Consider the following 18,347-nt stretch of genomic DNA (forward strand, 5'->3'; position numbering starts at 1 on the left):
AACAGTTACCATGATCATATATTTCAAAATAGTTAGTTACCAAGGTTAGCCACAATGTTAATACAGTCCCATTTGAGAAATGCAGAACATGAATTTAAAAAGGAGTGAAAAATAAAAAGGTAACTTACTAAAATTATAATACTTTGTACAGTGCTCACTGAACCCTTGGATCCAGGAAAAGCGTCCAGCGGCTGGTAAATGCCCCAGAGTGAGTTTTACAGAGTTCCAGAACAGGTTCAAAGTTCGATTCAAAATAATGGGAGAATTAAAGGGCCACCTGCTATAGTGTAGCTAAGTCAGATCTACCCCACTGGTACAGATTCCGAGGTGAGCAACCCCACGGAAGGCCAGAAGAGACCTCAAAGAAGTGTTTGGGAGGTCAAAGGATGGACCATAAGTCTCAGAGGAAGAAGCAGCAGAGTAAGAGGATCCCAATACAGGTCTATGGGAAGAAGTGCAGTGTTGAGTCGCCTCCTAAGAATCCTTATCCTGGACCATAGGGACGGCCTGGGAGTGAATATCGCGAATAGTCCCCGACCCCAGGACCCAAAACTAGGTACTCATATTGGCAGTTTCCACGAAAATGGATCCTGCAGCACAAAACAACCCGATAAATACAGGACTTTTTTGCACAGGTTTCATTTCCAGGTTCTGGTTCCAACAGGCTTGCACCCATAACCAGCAATGGTCCCAGCGGCCCAGGAAATGAACAAAATTCTTCCTACATCTACGACCTCAAAGCCAGAATTCGACAATGAAGACTCCAGGAAAAGGTGAGATACCACAAAGAATGCTCCCTGCAGCTTGGCTGGGAAAGGATGAAGGCAGAACAGCAGCAAACTATCCTAGGATGAGGACAACTGCTGTAGGCAGCCTCGGACATCCTAAGCTGAAGAACTGGTGGGGTGGTGAAGCCTCACGACCCATCGGGACACGAGCAGCAACCCACAGCCGAGCGGATGATCCTGCCGGGAAACAGCAGTAAATGGCCGAGGAAATGGTTCCAGAGTGGAGGGCTCCATGCAACAGATGTGGGGAGTGGTCTGCCATAGGCAAAAAGCCCAAACCAGTATATGCCCAAGCCACTGCACTTAGCAGGTTTTATCAAGTGAGGGCTTTATAAATGGCACAAAGGCAGGAAAGCACTGGAAAAGCTCTGCCTTCAAGTTGCAGGAACAAAGCAGCAAGAGAGCAAAGGAAGAGCAGGACAAAGGCTAAATAACCTTGCACAAAGGGGCTGGCCAAAGGCCAGCCAGCCAATCGCTAATGCAGGATGGGGTGGGTGGGGGAAAGGGTGAGATGACAAACCAGTCTGGTTGGTCACTGCAACAGCCACTTAGCTAAGTAGACCGCCATAGGCAGTGAGAAGGGTAGTCCAGGGGCCTATACTGGCCTAAACCAGTTAGGACCAATATGATATGGGGGCTGCCATTGTGGGCTCACAAAGACTACCTCGTGGTCACCCGGAAACAAAGGTCACTCTTAACAAAGGAAGTCCTGAAACACAAAAAGGCTGAAAGCAGGATTTAAAAAGAACAATGGTTTCCTATGGCTTCCAAAAAGGTACATTGGGCTACCAATGCAGTAAAATAGCTTGAACCCCTGGTGAAGCCAACACTAAAGTTTAACTGCCACTAACCTATTCACTAACAAGCATGTAGGTTGTTAGAATCCCCCTAGGGCAAAACCTGGGACCCTGAGAGGTACCTTAGGTCTGGGTGCCTTTGGGGCAACTGTGACAGTGCATGCGTCACCAGAGAGCCGCGTAGCGGGGAAACAGGACATACGGAGGGCGGAAGCCATACCTCCTGTGGAGAGGTCTGCCCGAGTTCCGAGAGCCTGGAGCGACACTGTAGGGATACATCTCCCGACAGCATCCAGAGAACACAGGTTCCACTACGCTTTCGGCTAACAACCTCAGCTGTCTGTCATCCTCTGGCAGCAATTTCTTACCTGCTTGTCAGCTGGCCCTCTGTTCCCCGGAACCTGGGTGTCCCGAAAGCCTGTGTGAACCGCAGGGATATGCTTGGTTGCGAGGCAATATGGCAACCCGATACGAGGAAGAAAGGGGGCGGGGCCTGGAGGGGTGTTTGTAGAGACGTGAACAAGAACCCCCGTGACAGGCTGTGGCTGGCGCAGCCCCCTGTAAAACTAGTAATAGAACCTGGACTAAATGAGAAATGCTCTACTCCTTACAGGACAGACGTAACTTTGAGAGCACTACAGAAAATGAGTACCGCTGGGCGTACGAGGATTAAGAAGACTGACAGGAGAGTCCACCCAGATCGCAGCTACAGAGGAGAGGAACAGACTCTAGGAGACTGAAGCAAGTTTCCTACATAAACCAGTGTATCTCCACTCTGCACTTCGTTCAATAAAGTTATTTTTGGTTCAGGCAAACCTGTTTCCTTTATCCTTCCACAGTGACTAATTGACGTCTGCCCTGCAGGAGTAGAAGGAGGAGCAGAGGCTAAAATCATTACTCAGCCCTCACACTTCTACGGTATCAGGTAATATTATCCCCATATATATGGTCGCCTGAAATAATATCGCCGGGAAAAGGTTGCAGCGATATTATATGGGTGACCATATATATGGGGACAGGGGCAAAAAAAACATTTAAAAAAAAATTACGTTTGGGGGTTGCCCCCCGCATGTTCCATGCAATAATGTCGCCACAAAAAACGGCCATTTTTCGGCGATATTTTTGCATGGCGAGATTTTTGTGGTGACATTATTACATGGAACCACTTCTACAAACCAAGAGATAACTCAAAGGTAAAGAGAAATACTGTGTTCGCCCTTTGTGGTATACGCTCAAAAGGGGTGTGAATGTGGTTCAATAGCCACCCAAACGACGAAGTATAACAGTCCATAATAAAGGAACGCCCAAACACAGCTCTATAAAAATATATATACTTTAATCAAACACACCATGTACAATAATAACCAAATAGAAAACACTGTAAAAACCCACCTCTGTAGAAGGAACACAGAATATTTAAAGAAAGACTACATGCAGCACTCTGGGAAATTGGACAGGGGAAGAAAAGGCAATTAAAAGACGGCCATGTTTAAAAGGGCTATTCCTGAGGGGTGCAAAGATGGATTAAAATGACTTAGCCAGTCTCTGGGGCCCAATGATGGACCGGGAGGGCAGATATCAGTTGGTCATACGTTTACAAATGTCTCTGCGGTCCAGGCTCCCAGATGCGGCAGTCACGCTGGTACAGTGGCATGCTGGCGTCCAGTCGGGGTCGAACTGAAGATAGCTACCGTCTCAAAGGGTCTACTCGAGCTGTGGCCATTGGGCGGTCACCAGGGCCAGTTCAGCAGTCGAGGCTTGACCGCAGTGAGCTGGTTCCAGGATGTGCAGGTAAGCCGATTCGATGTGAAGTCTCAGAGGTCACGGTTCTGGGGACAACAGGGTTGGGTTGATAGACTTACAGGAGCTGTGATGAAGATGCTGGTGGTTGAAACGGTGCTCCAAGCAATGCAAAGCAGCAGTACTTCTTTGGTTCGAGCCGAGGCAACGATGCGCTTCAGTTAGCCATATTCTGCTTTTAACACAATTGTGTCAGGTACCATATCCTGATTTTAGCCTAATTGTGTATGTTAGCCATATTCTGCATCTAGACACTGCAAGGACTCGCTATGCATCTCACTTAGATAGAATTGTGAAAATTAGCACGGGTCACATCTAGATAGATATTACCCATGCATCACTCTTGGATAGATTGCGAAATTATCCATGTGTATCACTAGATAGAATTGTGAAGATTAGTCATGCGGCACATTAGATAGAATTGTGTACATTAGCCACAAAGAGTAGCCAATGTACTAACCACTCGCGCTCCTATTTTTTCCAACACACCACCCAAATGCTATACACGCCCACTGGGCTAGCCAACCTATGCACAAACACACACCCAACACAAGTAATACAAACTTACAACAAACAACCCCAGACACTGGACCTTAACCATACAGATGCAACAATCCAGTGTGCACAACCCAAAATACCAGCCAATCTACACATAGAACACACAGACTCCAACATAACAAACAGTGACATAGAAAACAACTCAGGCATTGGACCTTGCCCATATGGATACAACAAGCCGGTGAACGCAACCAACCATATGCAAGCCAACACACACAAACACCAGTTTCTCCTGTTTCTGGACCTATCCTATCACTATACCCTCACTAACCAACCCCATCCTCTTTCTTACAGAGCCACGTGAGCGCCTGGAGACGGCCCCTGTGTGGTAGCGGTACGCGGTATAAATCAACATAGCATAATAGACACTTCAAACCATGGATTCTTATTTTTCTTTACAAAGCAAAAAAATTGCTTTATTTGATTTAAGAAGTTTAATAACCAGCTTTAGGATAAAAGATAGATTTCCTATATCAGAAGTGGGGGGACATATTAAGTTTGCCTGGTTTTCTGAAGTTGTCTCTTTTTGCCATAATTTTCAAAGTTGGCAGACATTTTGCCTCATAGAATTGAGGGTTGAAGAGAACCTGGGGGCAGTGTCTGTGAAACTAAACATATCATTTTCATTCAGCTCTTGCCAACTATAAATGTTCTCACCTTCCGAGCCGGTAGCCATGTCCAGAGAATGGGCAAAATACAGGCTTTCTCAATGTATGGTCTTCGTCTTTCTTATCTTCAAACTTCACATCCAGCTCATCTTTACCGAAATGTGTTTGCAGCTCCATGGGTAGCTCCCTGAAAAAATAACACATGTTTAACAGGATTATGATTTCCCATGTTCCAATTAACCATAGCCACAAGTTGAGCCAAAGAAAAGTCAGTCAAATATTTAGTGGGGATTGCACTATCCATTGCCCGCAACGATGTTAATTTGAAAATGTAGCACAGTAATCCTAAAAGAACGGAAATATATGGCAGAACTCGGGCTCCTCACACCATATGGGGAGCGTAGAGGTTTATGGACCAAATAATTTAGTAAATCTCTGGAATATTTTAGGATTCCAGATTTTACCTGGTGTGTTGTTAAAAATGATTCAAAGAGAATGTGTTTGTTCATTTGTTTTTCTACGTAAAACAGCTAGCCACTATTTTAAATTTTTTAAAATATCTTTATACATTTTTCCAAATAACTCTTCAGAGAGAACAAACAGAGCAAACGTAACTAACAAACAAATTAAACTCATATAATCCAACAATTAGGGAAACTCTGGCTCTATTAAAGACAAAACGTGTACATGTCAAAACAAAGCGTTTCCCTCCCAGGATACAAATTAAATAACACGTACATGCATATTTTTATTACCAACATGTTATGCATTAAATCAGATGGCTATGTGACTGATAACAGGAAGCATACCAAATAGAGTACAATGAGTGAGTCAGAGCCAGATCGAACAGTTATACGCCTATGAAGTTCGCTCTCTGCTTTTGAACAATATATTACATTTTTTAACTAGACTTCAAAAGTCAGATGGGTTTGATCTCTTCCATTGACATACAATCGAGGTTTCATTAGAATCAGACCCAAAGCTATCAGTTTGGCAGTTTGTTTACCTTTTTTATATTGCTTTATTACAAACCTTATACATACATATATACAAATTCATTTAATAATGACCATTACCTAAAATACTTTAAATTCATTCAATACAAAACAAATAAATTGCATTATCATATTTAAATACCTTTCTGAAAAGGACGAAGGTTCTAGTCCATATAGCAGGGCTGGAATTACCTTTAGGTTACAAAAAGCTAAGAAAGGACTTGGAGTAAAACAACAATATTCATTATAAATAACATCTGTGCTCCCCACTGAATTCCTTTTTCAGATTTAGGGTCACCCCACACAGACCGGCTTGAGAGTCTAGTGTGTATCCCAAATATTTCACAGAATATTCTACCATTAGGGTATTCCCACCCTTTTTTCCAAGAGAAATTAGGACCTTTATTTTTGGGACCCCTGAAACACATGACAGTCTTGCAAGGGTTAGCCGGAAGGCTATTCGGAATAATATCATTACTGCACCCCCATAACTGCGACTTCGGAAAATACAGACTTTTTTTCTGAGCCCCCTTTAAACCCCATATATACATGTGGGAGAGGGGAATGGTATATAATACAAGTAGTAAGGGTGTAGGGTGGGGGTCTCTCCCCATGTATATATGAGGTGTAAAAGGCGTTGAAACAAAAAGTCAGCATTTGAGGTCACAGTAATGGGGGTCGCATTAATGACATAGATTCGGCTATTCAATACTGTGCATTTCGAGAACCTTTTTATCAACCGCTGTAAGTCAATCTGGGTCTTATCCAACAATAAAATAACATTGGTGTAACTTAACCAAAAACATTTTTCTAAATTCGTTAATGGCAGCACACAAGAGGCAGAGGCTAAAAATTCGAAAATATTAATCAAATATAAAGATTAAAAAAACATGACCAAGCATGCACCCTTGTTCAAGTCCTCTTGCAATGGGAATCGGATCAGTTATCAAAGCCCTGCATATTTAATCCGGCTTGGATTTCCATATTGGTGTGTATGTGGACCAGGATATCTACAAGGGATTCCAGAAAGTTCCAACTACGAAGTTTCGCCCACAGGAGGGCTCTATCTGCTGCATCAAATGTCCGGCTTAAATCCACTGAAGCAACATAAAGAGGTTCTGCACCCCAGTTGCCCGCACTTTCTATTAGGGAGTTAATAAATAAACTGTTTGCATCCATACCGTCCCCCCTTTTAAACCCGGTTTGAAATTTTGGGAGCCTGTTAGTTCGTGAATTCCCCCAGAATACAAGCAGAGAAAACTTTACTTTCAGAGTCCAGAAGGGTGATCAGTCGATAACTAAGAGGATTTAGTCTGTCCTCTTTTTTATATGGGAACAATAAGGGACATATTCCATCTAACAGGTAAAGTCTTGGTGTTTAATATATCTTCAAATAAAATATACAGGCTTAGCGCCCAGATTTAAGGGTTTGCTTTAAGCACTCTATTGGAGAGACCATTTGGTCCAAGTGCGTGAGAATTGGAAACGGACACTACTCTACTGAGAAATCGACAAACCATGCGCCCTCATAGGCAGAATTAAATACAGCGTTAGTACGACAACTATATAATTCATGAAATAATCTGCCCATAGTTGTTCTGAAATTGTGTTGGTGAGCGCCTCTCTGTTAAACATTGCTTTATTTTGTATCAAAGACCAACATTTTTACCATAACCCTCTTGCCATAGTCTTCAGCATTTCTTCGTCTCTCTGGGCAATTAAAAATCTATGCGCTTTGAGCCAATTTCTATATTTTTGCATTTCTTTTTTTAATCTTTATTGTTTTCAATTCCTGATCATCTGGGTTTACCTGGATCATTTTATTGCTGATCGCATAGATTTCTTCCTAAATTGTATCTCTGCATTGTACTCATCTGAGCGCGTAGAGTATGCGTGTAATCATGCTTTCCCACAGCAATCCACCACTCTTTGAAGAATACATTGGGGAAATACTTTCAGGGAAAGGAACTCAACCTTAAGGTTAAAAGTATTGGAGTGCCAAAGATTATGAATTGCTACATTAAATCTATCAAGCACTTTCTGGTTCCAAACAATTTGGTTCTTTTGCATCTTAAGACCGATATTCGTACAGGTGGACTTGATCTGTGGTTATAAATATGTATCCACCTGCGCCTTAAGTATTGCATGATCACGAACATCATTAAGTACCACCACAAAGCTGATGCATAAGGAAAATAATTTACTAGATAGGACAATATAATCAATCCAAGACACCACTGTCTCCCTGTGCCACGCGGGTTTACACTGGTGGGTGGGTTTACACTGGTATCGGGGGGGGGGGGGTTCACCGGGACTGCGAGTCAAAGGGCTCGCTTCCGGTAACCAATGCGCTCCTCGGTGAGGTACACTAGCCCACAGGCTCACACCAACACTCTAGCGTTACGCTAGAAGAAGGGACCCTTTTCCCAGCAGCAAATACAGGCGTAAGCGTTCCAGTCAGGGATCGTTGTGCTTCCGGATTACTGCCAACAGCCATCATCCACGCTTTCCAAGGAAAACACCATTTATTTTAACACAAGCACATGCACAGCTACAGTCAGAGCACCTCAGACACAGCAAGGCATACAAGTTAAACGCTACGGTCCACGGGGAAATTTGTGAAGGTGCCTGCTCTCTCCTAGCAATCTGCTACTTTCAGGCACATACGTGGCATAAAGGCACAGAACATTTACTGATCTACCATCAAGAGCTCACAATTTCAGAGCAGATGGCATAGATGGAGTTTAAATGCTCTTCAACTGATTATATTGATAAAGAGCAGGAAGGGGACAGAGACTTGTCACTAAGTTTTAAGAGGGTGCTAGCGAACTCTCTAGCCAAAGCAGTATTACAGGAAGTCCAACCCATACATGAGCTTGAATCCCCCATAGCTATAAAGAGAATGGCTCCAATTAAAGGAAGAGAGAGCTCAGCCCAGGTGAGGGTGCCTCGTCCTTACCCCCCACAAGAAAAGGGAGGAGTCCATGGAGGAGTACAGGACCCGGAAGAGGCCCCCCTTCTTCCACCGGTTCTCAGAGATGGGGACCTATAGTCGCCCCAGGTTGTAGCGGACCCTTTTAGCAAGCTGAAAACGCTTTTCTAGGGAAATCGGCAGTGCCGAACCTCTTACCCACTACCCCAGGGGTGAAAAACACAGGGGACACTGATGAAGGATGTGGAGGATGAGGATGACCATCAAGATAATGGCATCATATTGGACAAAGTAGCAAGACAGCTGTCCAGCCCAAGAAGGCTTCACAATTACCCCAAGCTATGCTGGACGAAGGGAACGACATGGGTAACATGTATGATCCCGATGGTATAAGGCATCCGAAATTGACAGAGTACCTTCACCAAGAGTAGCGCAATATATGGGACAATGGATTAGGAAGCCATTGGAGAAAGAAGTGCACTTCCGGATGAGAGCGGAGTGTCCAAGACCAGAACTACCTGGCAAAGTAATGGACACACCAGAACTTGATGTCAAGATGGTCACGTTTGTTACCAAGGTGACTAAAGACTCCAGGCAAGGCGTGGAACAAGCCTAGAAAAGGTCCTCGACCTAGCTGGACCCCTGGCAAAGATAATGGACTTGGAGGAAAGAGCCGGGGACAATGGCAAACCCGTGGATGCTCCCACTCTGGCTAGTTGGGCGCAAAGAGCAGTGTGCCTGCTCGGCAACGCCAGCTTGGCTCTATCCACAGAGAAACAGCGCAGTCTTCTGCTGAAAATAGGAAGCAAGCTAGGGGATCTCGCCAACTATGAGGGAGGTGAAGCTACACAAGGACTGCTATTTGGTGAAGCTTTTGCTAAAGAGATGTCCTGATTTGTAGGGACTTGCACTGTGCTAGAGAAAGCTCAATCGGCGATTCACAAAATATTTCCCAGACTGGTTTTTGCAGTGACGGGTCAACACAGGGGCCGATTGGCCCGTAGTTTTGGGTCAACAAAGAGGCCCCACGGGCCAAGGGACTAATACTGGGAGAGTCGGCAACAAGACGCCTTCTTTCCATCCAGAGGTGAGGTCCACGTGGACGGAGAGGACGCAGAGGCTATAGACAGCAAAGCGAAAGGACACACTAAGTGCTGAAAGGAACTCATGGTGGTAACAGGTAAGACAGACACAAGTGATCACAGTTCAAGGGTGTTTATTGAACAATGAATGCAGGGTGGAAAAACGCCTTATCTAAACTTAAATCTAAGATGGGAGCAAGCCTCCACCAACAAATGAAAAATAAGGCAGTCCTGGTGGTGTTGTGTCAAATAAAATGGGCCTATCCTAAGAAACCCATTGCCAAACCTTCCAACTAATATACAAAAGGGTGTGGGATAGTTCTCAAGAAAAGAAAGAAGTGTTCTCAAATAATATGTCAGTATGTGGTAGCCTGGGTCTCCCTTCCCCATGTTTTGATCACGAGGTAAAGTTGGATCTTGGAGCACAGCACATGCTTGAGCTTTCTTGGCACGAGCCGGCAGTTCCGTTTCAACTAGCCAGTACACGCTCCAGCTGTCAGGGCCGTTGATGGCCAAGTCTTGTTTCCTTTGGAAGTATCTTGCCTTCGAGGACCTGACATGTTCAAATAACAAAATCCCCTTCAACAAAAGAAAGTTTGTTTCTTTGTTTTACTCAGGGTGAGGATTCTCCACCATTGGGTCCCCCTCTTCTGGGCGCTGACCCCTCCCGAATCTTAACCACCCTCGGTGGGGTTCACTAGGGCTTTTACTTCTTCACAAATCTTAATGTCTTTTTAAACAGTTACAGTGGACATCCCTCAGCCGGGTTCACTTTTGTCAAACCACTGTTTCTTGGGACTTTAGACTTTGTCCCTCTTCTAAGCCATCCCTCAGTTGGGTTCACTCTTGCTGTCTCTCATCTTTCTTCTCTTTTCCTTTCGATTGGGGTTGACATCTTTTCACCCTTGGATCCCCCTCTGCCGGGCTCCGACCCCTTCTCGACTGTTAGCCACCCTCCACGTAGTTCACTGTGGCTCTCGATTAGAGTGATAGTGCCTCACCCATGATTCCCCCTCTTCTGGGGGCTGACCCTTCTTTATTTTCACAGTTCGGTGTTAGTGGGATTCACTTCCCTTATTTCCTCTCAATGCAGGATTCACTTCCCTTTCTTTCTCTTAACAGGTTATAGATCAAAATCTTACGATTGTACAGGGATTTTACTTGACCTCCTGTATGACCACTTTGATCTGTTTTGGCAGATTTTCAGTGGCTTCTGGTACCTGTAGTTTTACTCAGATGGTTATCGACCAGAGCCTCCCGAATTAGCACCCACGTGGTGCCGGTTTCCCTTTTCAGCTGGTCTCCCCTTTAACACCCTTTACAGTACCTAGAACTTGGTTCACACTTTGCGACTCTCATTCACCACAGCGACTCTCATTCACCACAGCCCGGTTCTTATCAGTTTCCCCTTCAACTCACCAGATTTGATGAACTGCTTGGATTTCCTTCTTTCGTAGCCAAGGCCGGTACCACGGACGCAGGAATCTCCCTCGTTCCTGCTCATCGGCGTAGGCTTGCCCAGTGTACCACTGACATCTGCTTCAAGAAACCTCTGCTATTGTTTGTGGTGTTAGGCTCTCCTCCACAAGGTTCTGCAGACCTGGGACGAAAAGGGCAAGATTGCTTATCTCCTCGCCACCCTCTCGCTTCCCGCCGTCTTTCTCCTTCTCTTGAACTGCCGCACCTGATTAGCCGCCACGTTGTGCTGTCTGCAGTGCTCGCCTTGCTCATACTGTGCTCTGTTGCTCCACCTTTTATCCCTGTGGGTAAAAAGAAGGGCCATCAAAGGTGTGCGATTCTGATTATTTGCCTGACCCGTGTGTCGGGACATGTCAGGTAAACAGCTCTATGGTTCTTTTGTCTGCCGTGGGTTAGAGAAGTGGTTGTATAAGATTGTCCTACAGGGTAGGGTGGGGAAGCAGTGCTATACTATATGGAATTATAACCTTTGTCTAAGGGGGGGGGTAGATGATTTCGGAAGGGTGGGTTTTGGAGGGTTTGTGGGTCAAATGGGAATAGCTGGGAACGTGAAATAAACAAGGGGGATTATAGAAATGGTAGTGGTTTGTCTGAGCATGTTGGAATTGCTGGTAATTATAATAGGGATGGGATTGGTAGGGTTTTGTCAAAGTAGATTTGGTATTCAGGAAAGAATACCCAGAGGGACGAGGAGAAGAGTGACAGGGAGTATTCGGATAGGAACAAGGAAAAGCGGGAATCTGGGAGTTGTGGTTCTTAACAAGTTTACCAGATGCAAATGGGTTGCTAGCTTTACCTTTGGGTAAGGACGATTCAATGGGTGGAAGGGATGGGCAGGAATAGTTTATAAAAGCTTCAGGGACTCTTTTCTCCTCACCATCACCTCTGTGATGGTACCGTGTATCACCTGGGGTATTCCCTCGAGAATAACCCCGGGTTCCCCTACCCAGGTGATCCTCCCCCATTGGCCCACCACAGGAACTGGATCCAACAGCGATGGCTGTGTCCTGGCCACCTGAATAAGCGATTCTCAGGGTCTCACTGGGAGAATGCCATCAGGTTTCTCACAGTGCACAACGTCAGTATGCTCATAAAGTGGGAGGCTTGGGTTTTGCAGGCTGACAGGCTGCAGGCTAGAGTTCATAAGCCACCCGCAGCAGATGCGGCTCCCGGAGAGGCTCAGAATGGCAGAGGAGATTCTCCTGGACAGTGAATTGGACAGCCTAGTAGAAAAGGGTCCGACAGAAAATGTTTGTGGGAACGAACAGGGTGTTAAAGCAATATGTTCCTGGTTCACAGGAAAGGGAAAGTGAGACCAGTAATCAATTTGAAGGAGCAGACCAGTTGGCTTGTCTACAGGCAATTCAAGATGGAGGGTATTCACCTCCTCGGGGATATCCTGCGCAAAGCGGATTAGATTAGAAAGATGCCTATCTGAGCATCCCAGTGGCATCGGGGCACAGACGATTCCTCAAATTCTTGAGGAAAGGGACAACGTTGGCAGTTTACTTGCCTACCCGTCGGGCTAGCTTCAGCCCCCTGTGCATTCTTCAAAGTTATGCAGCCAGTGGCAGAGGCATCAGAGACTGGGAGGATCAGGGTCATCGTCTATCTGAATGACATTCTGATTCAGGCACAGGACAAGTCGCCACTGTTGAATCAGGTACCATGCGTGAGTGCTCTAATGACCTCATTTTGGTTTCCTAGTAAATATGGAGAAGTCAGAGTTAGATCCAAGGCAACGGATGGAGTTCCTGGGGTTCATAATAGACACCATAAAGGCCACGTTGGAACTGCTGCAACAGAAGATGAGAGCGATCAAGAAGTAGAGGAGAGCAGTGCTTCTGAAGACGCATATTTCGCTTCGGAATCTATCCAGGATAGTAGGGCTCGTAGCATCCTCGATCCAAGCCATATTTCCCGGGCACCTGCATTACAGGGCACTACAGAGGCTCAAGATCAGGCACTTGCAAGGGTGTGTCCGATATCACCATTTAGTTCCATTGGACGAGTACGGGAGGATAGAACTAGAATGGTGGTTGCAAAATATGGAAGCCTGGAACGGCAGGGCCATATTCGGAGACGTACCGCAGTTAGTGATAGAATCAGATGCCAGCTGGTCTGCCAGCAGGTCTGACAGATGCAGGCATTTGCAAACAGGGGGAAAGTGGTGCCCAGAAGAGTTGCAGATGCACATAAGCTGTCTTGAGCTGCTAGCAGGCTAGTTTGCGGTAAAAACGTTTGCCACTGAAAGAGTTAACTGTTGCATCCTGTTGAAGAATGACAACATCTTGGCAGTGCAGTATATAAACCGATTGGGGGGAACCCGATCGAAAATGTTAGTAGAGCTGGTGAAGGACTTCTGGCATAATTACCTAGAGAGGAAAATAGCGATAGCAGCGGAATATCTTACTGGGAAGCAAAACGTGGTCATGGGCTGGAACTCCAGATACCTGGAGGACACCAGCAAATGGAGGTTGCACAGGCCAGTATTCTTACAATTACAGGAGCTCTGGGAGAGACAGACATGGATCTTTTCACCTCCAGGTTGAATGCACAGACAGTCAGGTATTTCAGCTGGAGACTGGAGCTTTGTGGACGGACACAGTTGGCCGGGGGTGCTACACTATGCCTTCCCCCATTTATCATGCTGTCGAGGACATTAGCGAAGGTAAGCAGGCGGAACTGGTGATTGTGAGTCCGCTGTGGAAATCGCAAGCATGGTTTACGATTCTGATGGAACTTTCCTCTGATTTTCCGAGAGCGATTCTGTTCCAGCTGAATCTGTTGAGCAACCTGGGGGGGGGGGAGGGGTTCAGGAACATCTGCTAGTCCTGGCAGGCTCACTGCAACTTCTGGCATGCAGAATTTCAGGCACCGCTGGTCTTTGCCAGGCCTTTCGTCAGTCACTACAGATTGTATCAGAGACTCCTACGCAACTTCTGCCCTTAGGAGCTATGACCCTGCTTGGACCAAGTGGGTAGAGTGGTGCATGCTGCAGCATGTTCATCCCGTTTCTGCCTCTTTAGTACATGGTCTGAATTTTTTTGCGGGCTTGTCGCAAAATGGCAGGACATTCCGCCCTATAGGGGTGTTTGGTCACCTATTTCCACAGGATATGACAAATGTGACGGTGTGCCAATTTGGGGAACACCCAGCCGTGGTTAGACTCATGCGAGGAGTAAAGGTGTGCAAGCTCCCTGTAGCCAAATATTCGTTGCTCGGGATAAAGAGGTGTCTTCCATCTCCTTAAATAGCAGCTGACGAATTATCAATTGTCTATCCATCGTCTATCCAGTAAGATAGCCATGCTACTGTGTTTATTATCGTGTAGAAGAGTCTCTGATGTTAAAGCACTGGAGAATAACAGGAAAGTATTCTACCCGGAAGGAGCAGCCTTCCAAATCGCTAAGAGAACTAAGAGTGGGTCTTCCATTATCTCATACTGATATTTTCCAGAGGAGCCCAAGTTATGTGTGGCTTGGTGTATTAAGGACTATGAGGAAGCTACTGAAGGTGTGGGGCCTGTGGAGGGCATCAGCTGTTGATCGCGCATATGAAAACATTTCATGCGGTGGCGCCCGCCACCATTGCTAGGTGGGTTAGAGGTCATGCATATGGCAGGCGAAGATTTTGAGTTGTTTGGGGCACATTCAGTTAGAGGAGCAATGGCATCCAAGGTTTTTGATGCAGAAGCTCCACTGTAAGATATTAATAAGTTTGCTGATTGGTCTACGGAAGGGACTTTTCAGACCTTTGATTTCAAGCCTGTGTCATCAGTGGCTGCAGTGGTTTTAGACAGCTTCGAACAAACATAATACTCACCTCCGGACTTGACAAAAAATGAACATTACCCAGGCTTATAGCGCCGGGAGTCTTGATTCTATTTAAGACACGCAGACAAGCATTATCCCACCCAATATACGCAGGTGTGGTATTAGCTGGTGGAAGCGCTTCTGCAGCGGCGATTGAGGGAGTATGTTGAGATTGACCTAATATGGAGCTATGTTGACTTGCGGATGTGCTATTTTAGCTGCTTAGTCCGTCCCTAATGTTGAGCTTTTGTTTGGTTCTAGGTGATGACCATAAGAACAACTGAGCAGAGTACTTGTCGGTAACTGGGGCAGGCCCTATTGGAGAAGACATGGTTCAGGGTGGAGCGAGTTCCTGTATCGAGTGGTTTTCGTGTTAAGATTTCACGCAGTTGAGTTGTCGGCAGGACTGTTTCTCGTTGGATGATCGAAGAAAGAGGATGAGTTGTGGACATACCATGACATAAGATAGATTGTAATGTCTGGTGAAATCCCTTGGTTCTTCGTAGGTCATGAGACCTCCTGATTCATAAGACTCATTGCATAATTCCCAGACAGCAGTGTCCTGTATTGGTAAATGCTAAGCCTTGCTGTCCGTGTTACTAACTGCAGCATCATAATCCAGATGTCGGGCGATTATATAACAGTCATAATCGAGCCTGCCTAATTCTGCATCAAAGGACATGACCTATTCAAGGACCAGGTCCGAGCAGAAAAGCACAATCCCTGTGGCGTGCATGCCTCCCCCCTGGATCTCAACAATAGAGATATCCTCAGTGGTGATGTATCGTAGTGGGATGACATTGTGTAGTAGGGACGGGATTGCAGAACGATTTAGATAGTGATCATAGCTTTGACAGAACAAATGCTATACTTTTAGGGCCCGATTCACAAAGTTTTCCGATGGGATTGCGCCATTGTAAAACGCTTCTGTAAATCAGCCCCTTATTGCGCAGAAATCGCGTGCATTAGGAGATGGTCTATACAGAGTTTTGTTTGGCTCTGTGATGTCTGCTCCATTGTTTGTTTTTACATTTTTATTCATTGGGAGTCTACCTAGTATACATAGATCAAAAGTGGCTACCAATTCTCATCCAATTTTATCTGAAATATTTCAGCACCTGATGCCCTATCGATTGGATACATGCACACTCCAGATCCATAGCAAAACAAAAGAGGTGATGGCTGGAAGGTATTGAATTAATCCTAATCTCTGGCATTGCTCTGGGAAACCTTACAGACCATTGTTCTTTGCCTGCCAAGCCATTACAAAAGGGGGATGACCATATGAAAATCAAGCTTGGTCCCACCTCAAAGCCATATGCATTACATGAGTATTTTGAAACTAACTTCTTGCACAGGAGGTGGAACATTCTGAAGACATTAAATACGCTCTATGTATGTATACTGAATATGTTTCAGTCTGGCGTTTGTGAAAACTTCCTTGACGTGTCAGCAAATACGTTGCCAGTCTGCGTCATATATGGGAATACCTAAATCTCTTTCCCAGCTATCTCTAGCCTCAAGTGTTGCTGGGATATTATTCGAAAGATGTGCCTTATACAGTGACCGGCCACGCTGTTTGAATCCAGGGTTTAATAGGAATCAGAAGGTTGAGTTCAGGCAGTGCATTGGGGAAATAGGGCCAAGTTTTCCACGTATTGCAGCTGTAGCTGCAGAAGCCATACATTGGCCCCTATGAATATTCCACCTCTTACAGAAATCCTGAAACAGCATCACAGTACCATAAACATATAAAATACCTGCTGAATTGTAACCATGCTGAATCTTTGAAAATGTTATTGCACTATAATGGAATGTCAAAAGAAACAATGGATGGGATTCCAAGATGGCCGCCGGCATAGGAAGACGCGTCTGAGTCGTGCTCCTGCCGGGCCACTGATAACGAGCACTTATCTGAGCAAATCCGAGAGAATTAGCACATAAAAACCTAACCGATTGCCTCAAGAGCCCCCCGGTGCTGAAGAAAGGGGAAATCGCCCCTGTGGAGTCAGCGGAGGCGACGCCGCAGCATCAAGACACGGACAGCCCTCCCCCTTCCGAGGACTGCAGAGAGAGCCACGCATCAAGCGAAGCGACAAGGGGCTGAGGGGGAGGCGCGGACAGGGAGCCCAGATCCTAAAAAGCACGCGGATAGACACCCACGAGAAGCGGCCAGGACAACACCATCTGGCCTGTGGAAGCACCGCGGCTGCCACAGTGCACCGCTGACACGGCTGGGAGGCTGTGTGGGCACCGTGGGTGAGAGCACGGCGGCGGCGGGACAGGGGCGCCCCTCCCGCCTCCAGGGAGGGAACTGAACCACGCGGCGGAGAGGAGAGACCGGGGGTAGAGGAGAAACCAAGGCGGGGACACCAGCGACGTGGTGCTCGGCACCAACAAGGACCTTACTACTGCACATCAAGGCTGGGAAACCCTGCTCATGCTCTGCGCCGGCTGACTGGGCCGGGAACGCTGCGGAGCACAGGATTTGCGGAGGAGGAGGCAGTGAATCGCGTATGGAAACTGCGGGGCACCAGTGACAGGCGCTGGCGGTACATAAGGTGAGCGGCTCCCCCCTGGTCTCCCTCCCCTCCTGTAAAGAAGACAGAGGGGTGCCTAATCCAAGTGGGAGATACCCCCCCCACCACACCAAGTAGCACCCAAGACCCCGCTTTGTGCCAGAACTGGGGTCAATCCACCCCCCATCATTCCTGTCAAAGCCACACGTGGGGGGGGGGGGTTGGCCGAATAAGAGTGGAGGAGCCAGACAGCACACTACCATCAAAAAGGGCGTGCAGGCCCAGCGCTCCTAGGAGGCAGGAGAGACCATACCCCCCTCCACAGTGACACAAAAATGCAAGGCCTGCCTCCTCACAGCTCCTTCCCATATCATTAGGTGGAGGACGACAAAGGCATCTACACGTGTACACAGCACAGTCATCCCCAGTAGGGGCTCAAGAAACACGGCAGGATCGCCACGACACAGGGACAATGTCCAAGGCAAAGGGGAAAGGGGGCGCAAGCCAATCAATCCCACAATCGGCCAAACAAGACCCGAACTTGCTTCAAATGTGGTCGTCTGATAGCCCGGTAAACACCAGGGGAAGGACATTGGAAGACCCCACAGCTGACGGCATCCCCCCTAATACGGGTAACCTTCCCCCGTCAAGGGATGACATGCATGCGTGGTTTGTGGAGCTGCAGAACAAGTTCATGTCAACGGTGCAGGACCAATTTGCTACAATGAGGAACGACATGAAGCAGGTAGTTCAAGACTTGAAGCAGGATGTGGCCAAACTGGAAGAATGGACAGATACCCTAGAGAGAATTGTACAAAACGCAGAAGATGAAGCACGACAGAACAGTGAAACGCAGGAACACCTGGAGCAGTTAACCCACAACTTAGAAATCCAATGTGAGGATGTGGAAGAATATGCCTGAGTCTGTGTTGGATAAGGATCTTAAGAATGCGGTTCAGGAAGTATTTAGAGAC

The 18,347-nt window shown here is 46.5% G+C and overlaps 1 protein-coding gene across 3 annotated transcripts in view; it reads right to left on the bottom strand.

Moving 5' to 3' along the window:
• Positions 1-18,347, bottom strand: part of UBXN2A (UBX domain protein 2A) — a 720,890-nt gene that overhangs the window by 235,264 nt on the left and 467,279 nt on the right. For all 3 annotated transcript variants that reach the window (XR_011260377.1, XM_069605875.1, XM_069605874.1), the window contains one exon: positions 4,601-4,738. Coding sequence is in view for 2 of the 3 variants with exons in the window: in XM_069605875.1 (XP_069461976.1) it covers positions 4,601-4,738 (138 nt within the window). In the remaining variant the exon portion in view is untranslated. The remainder of the gene's footprint in view (positions 1-4,600; positions 4,739-18,347) is intronic.

Source organism: Ambystoma mexicanum, chromosome 4p (assembly GCF_040938575.1).
Source record: "Ambystoma mexicanum isolate Mex_15411 chromosome 4p, UKY_AmexF1_1, whole genome shotgun sequence".
NCBI lineage: Eukaryota > Metazoa > Chordata > Amphibia > Caudata > Ambystomatidae > Ambystoma > Ambystoma mexicanum.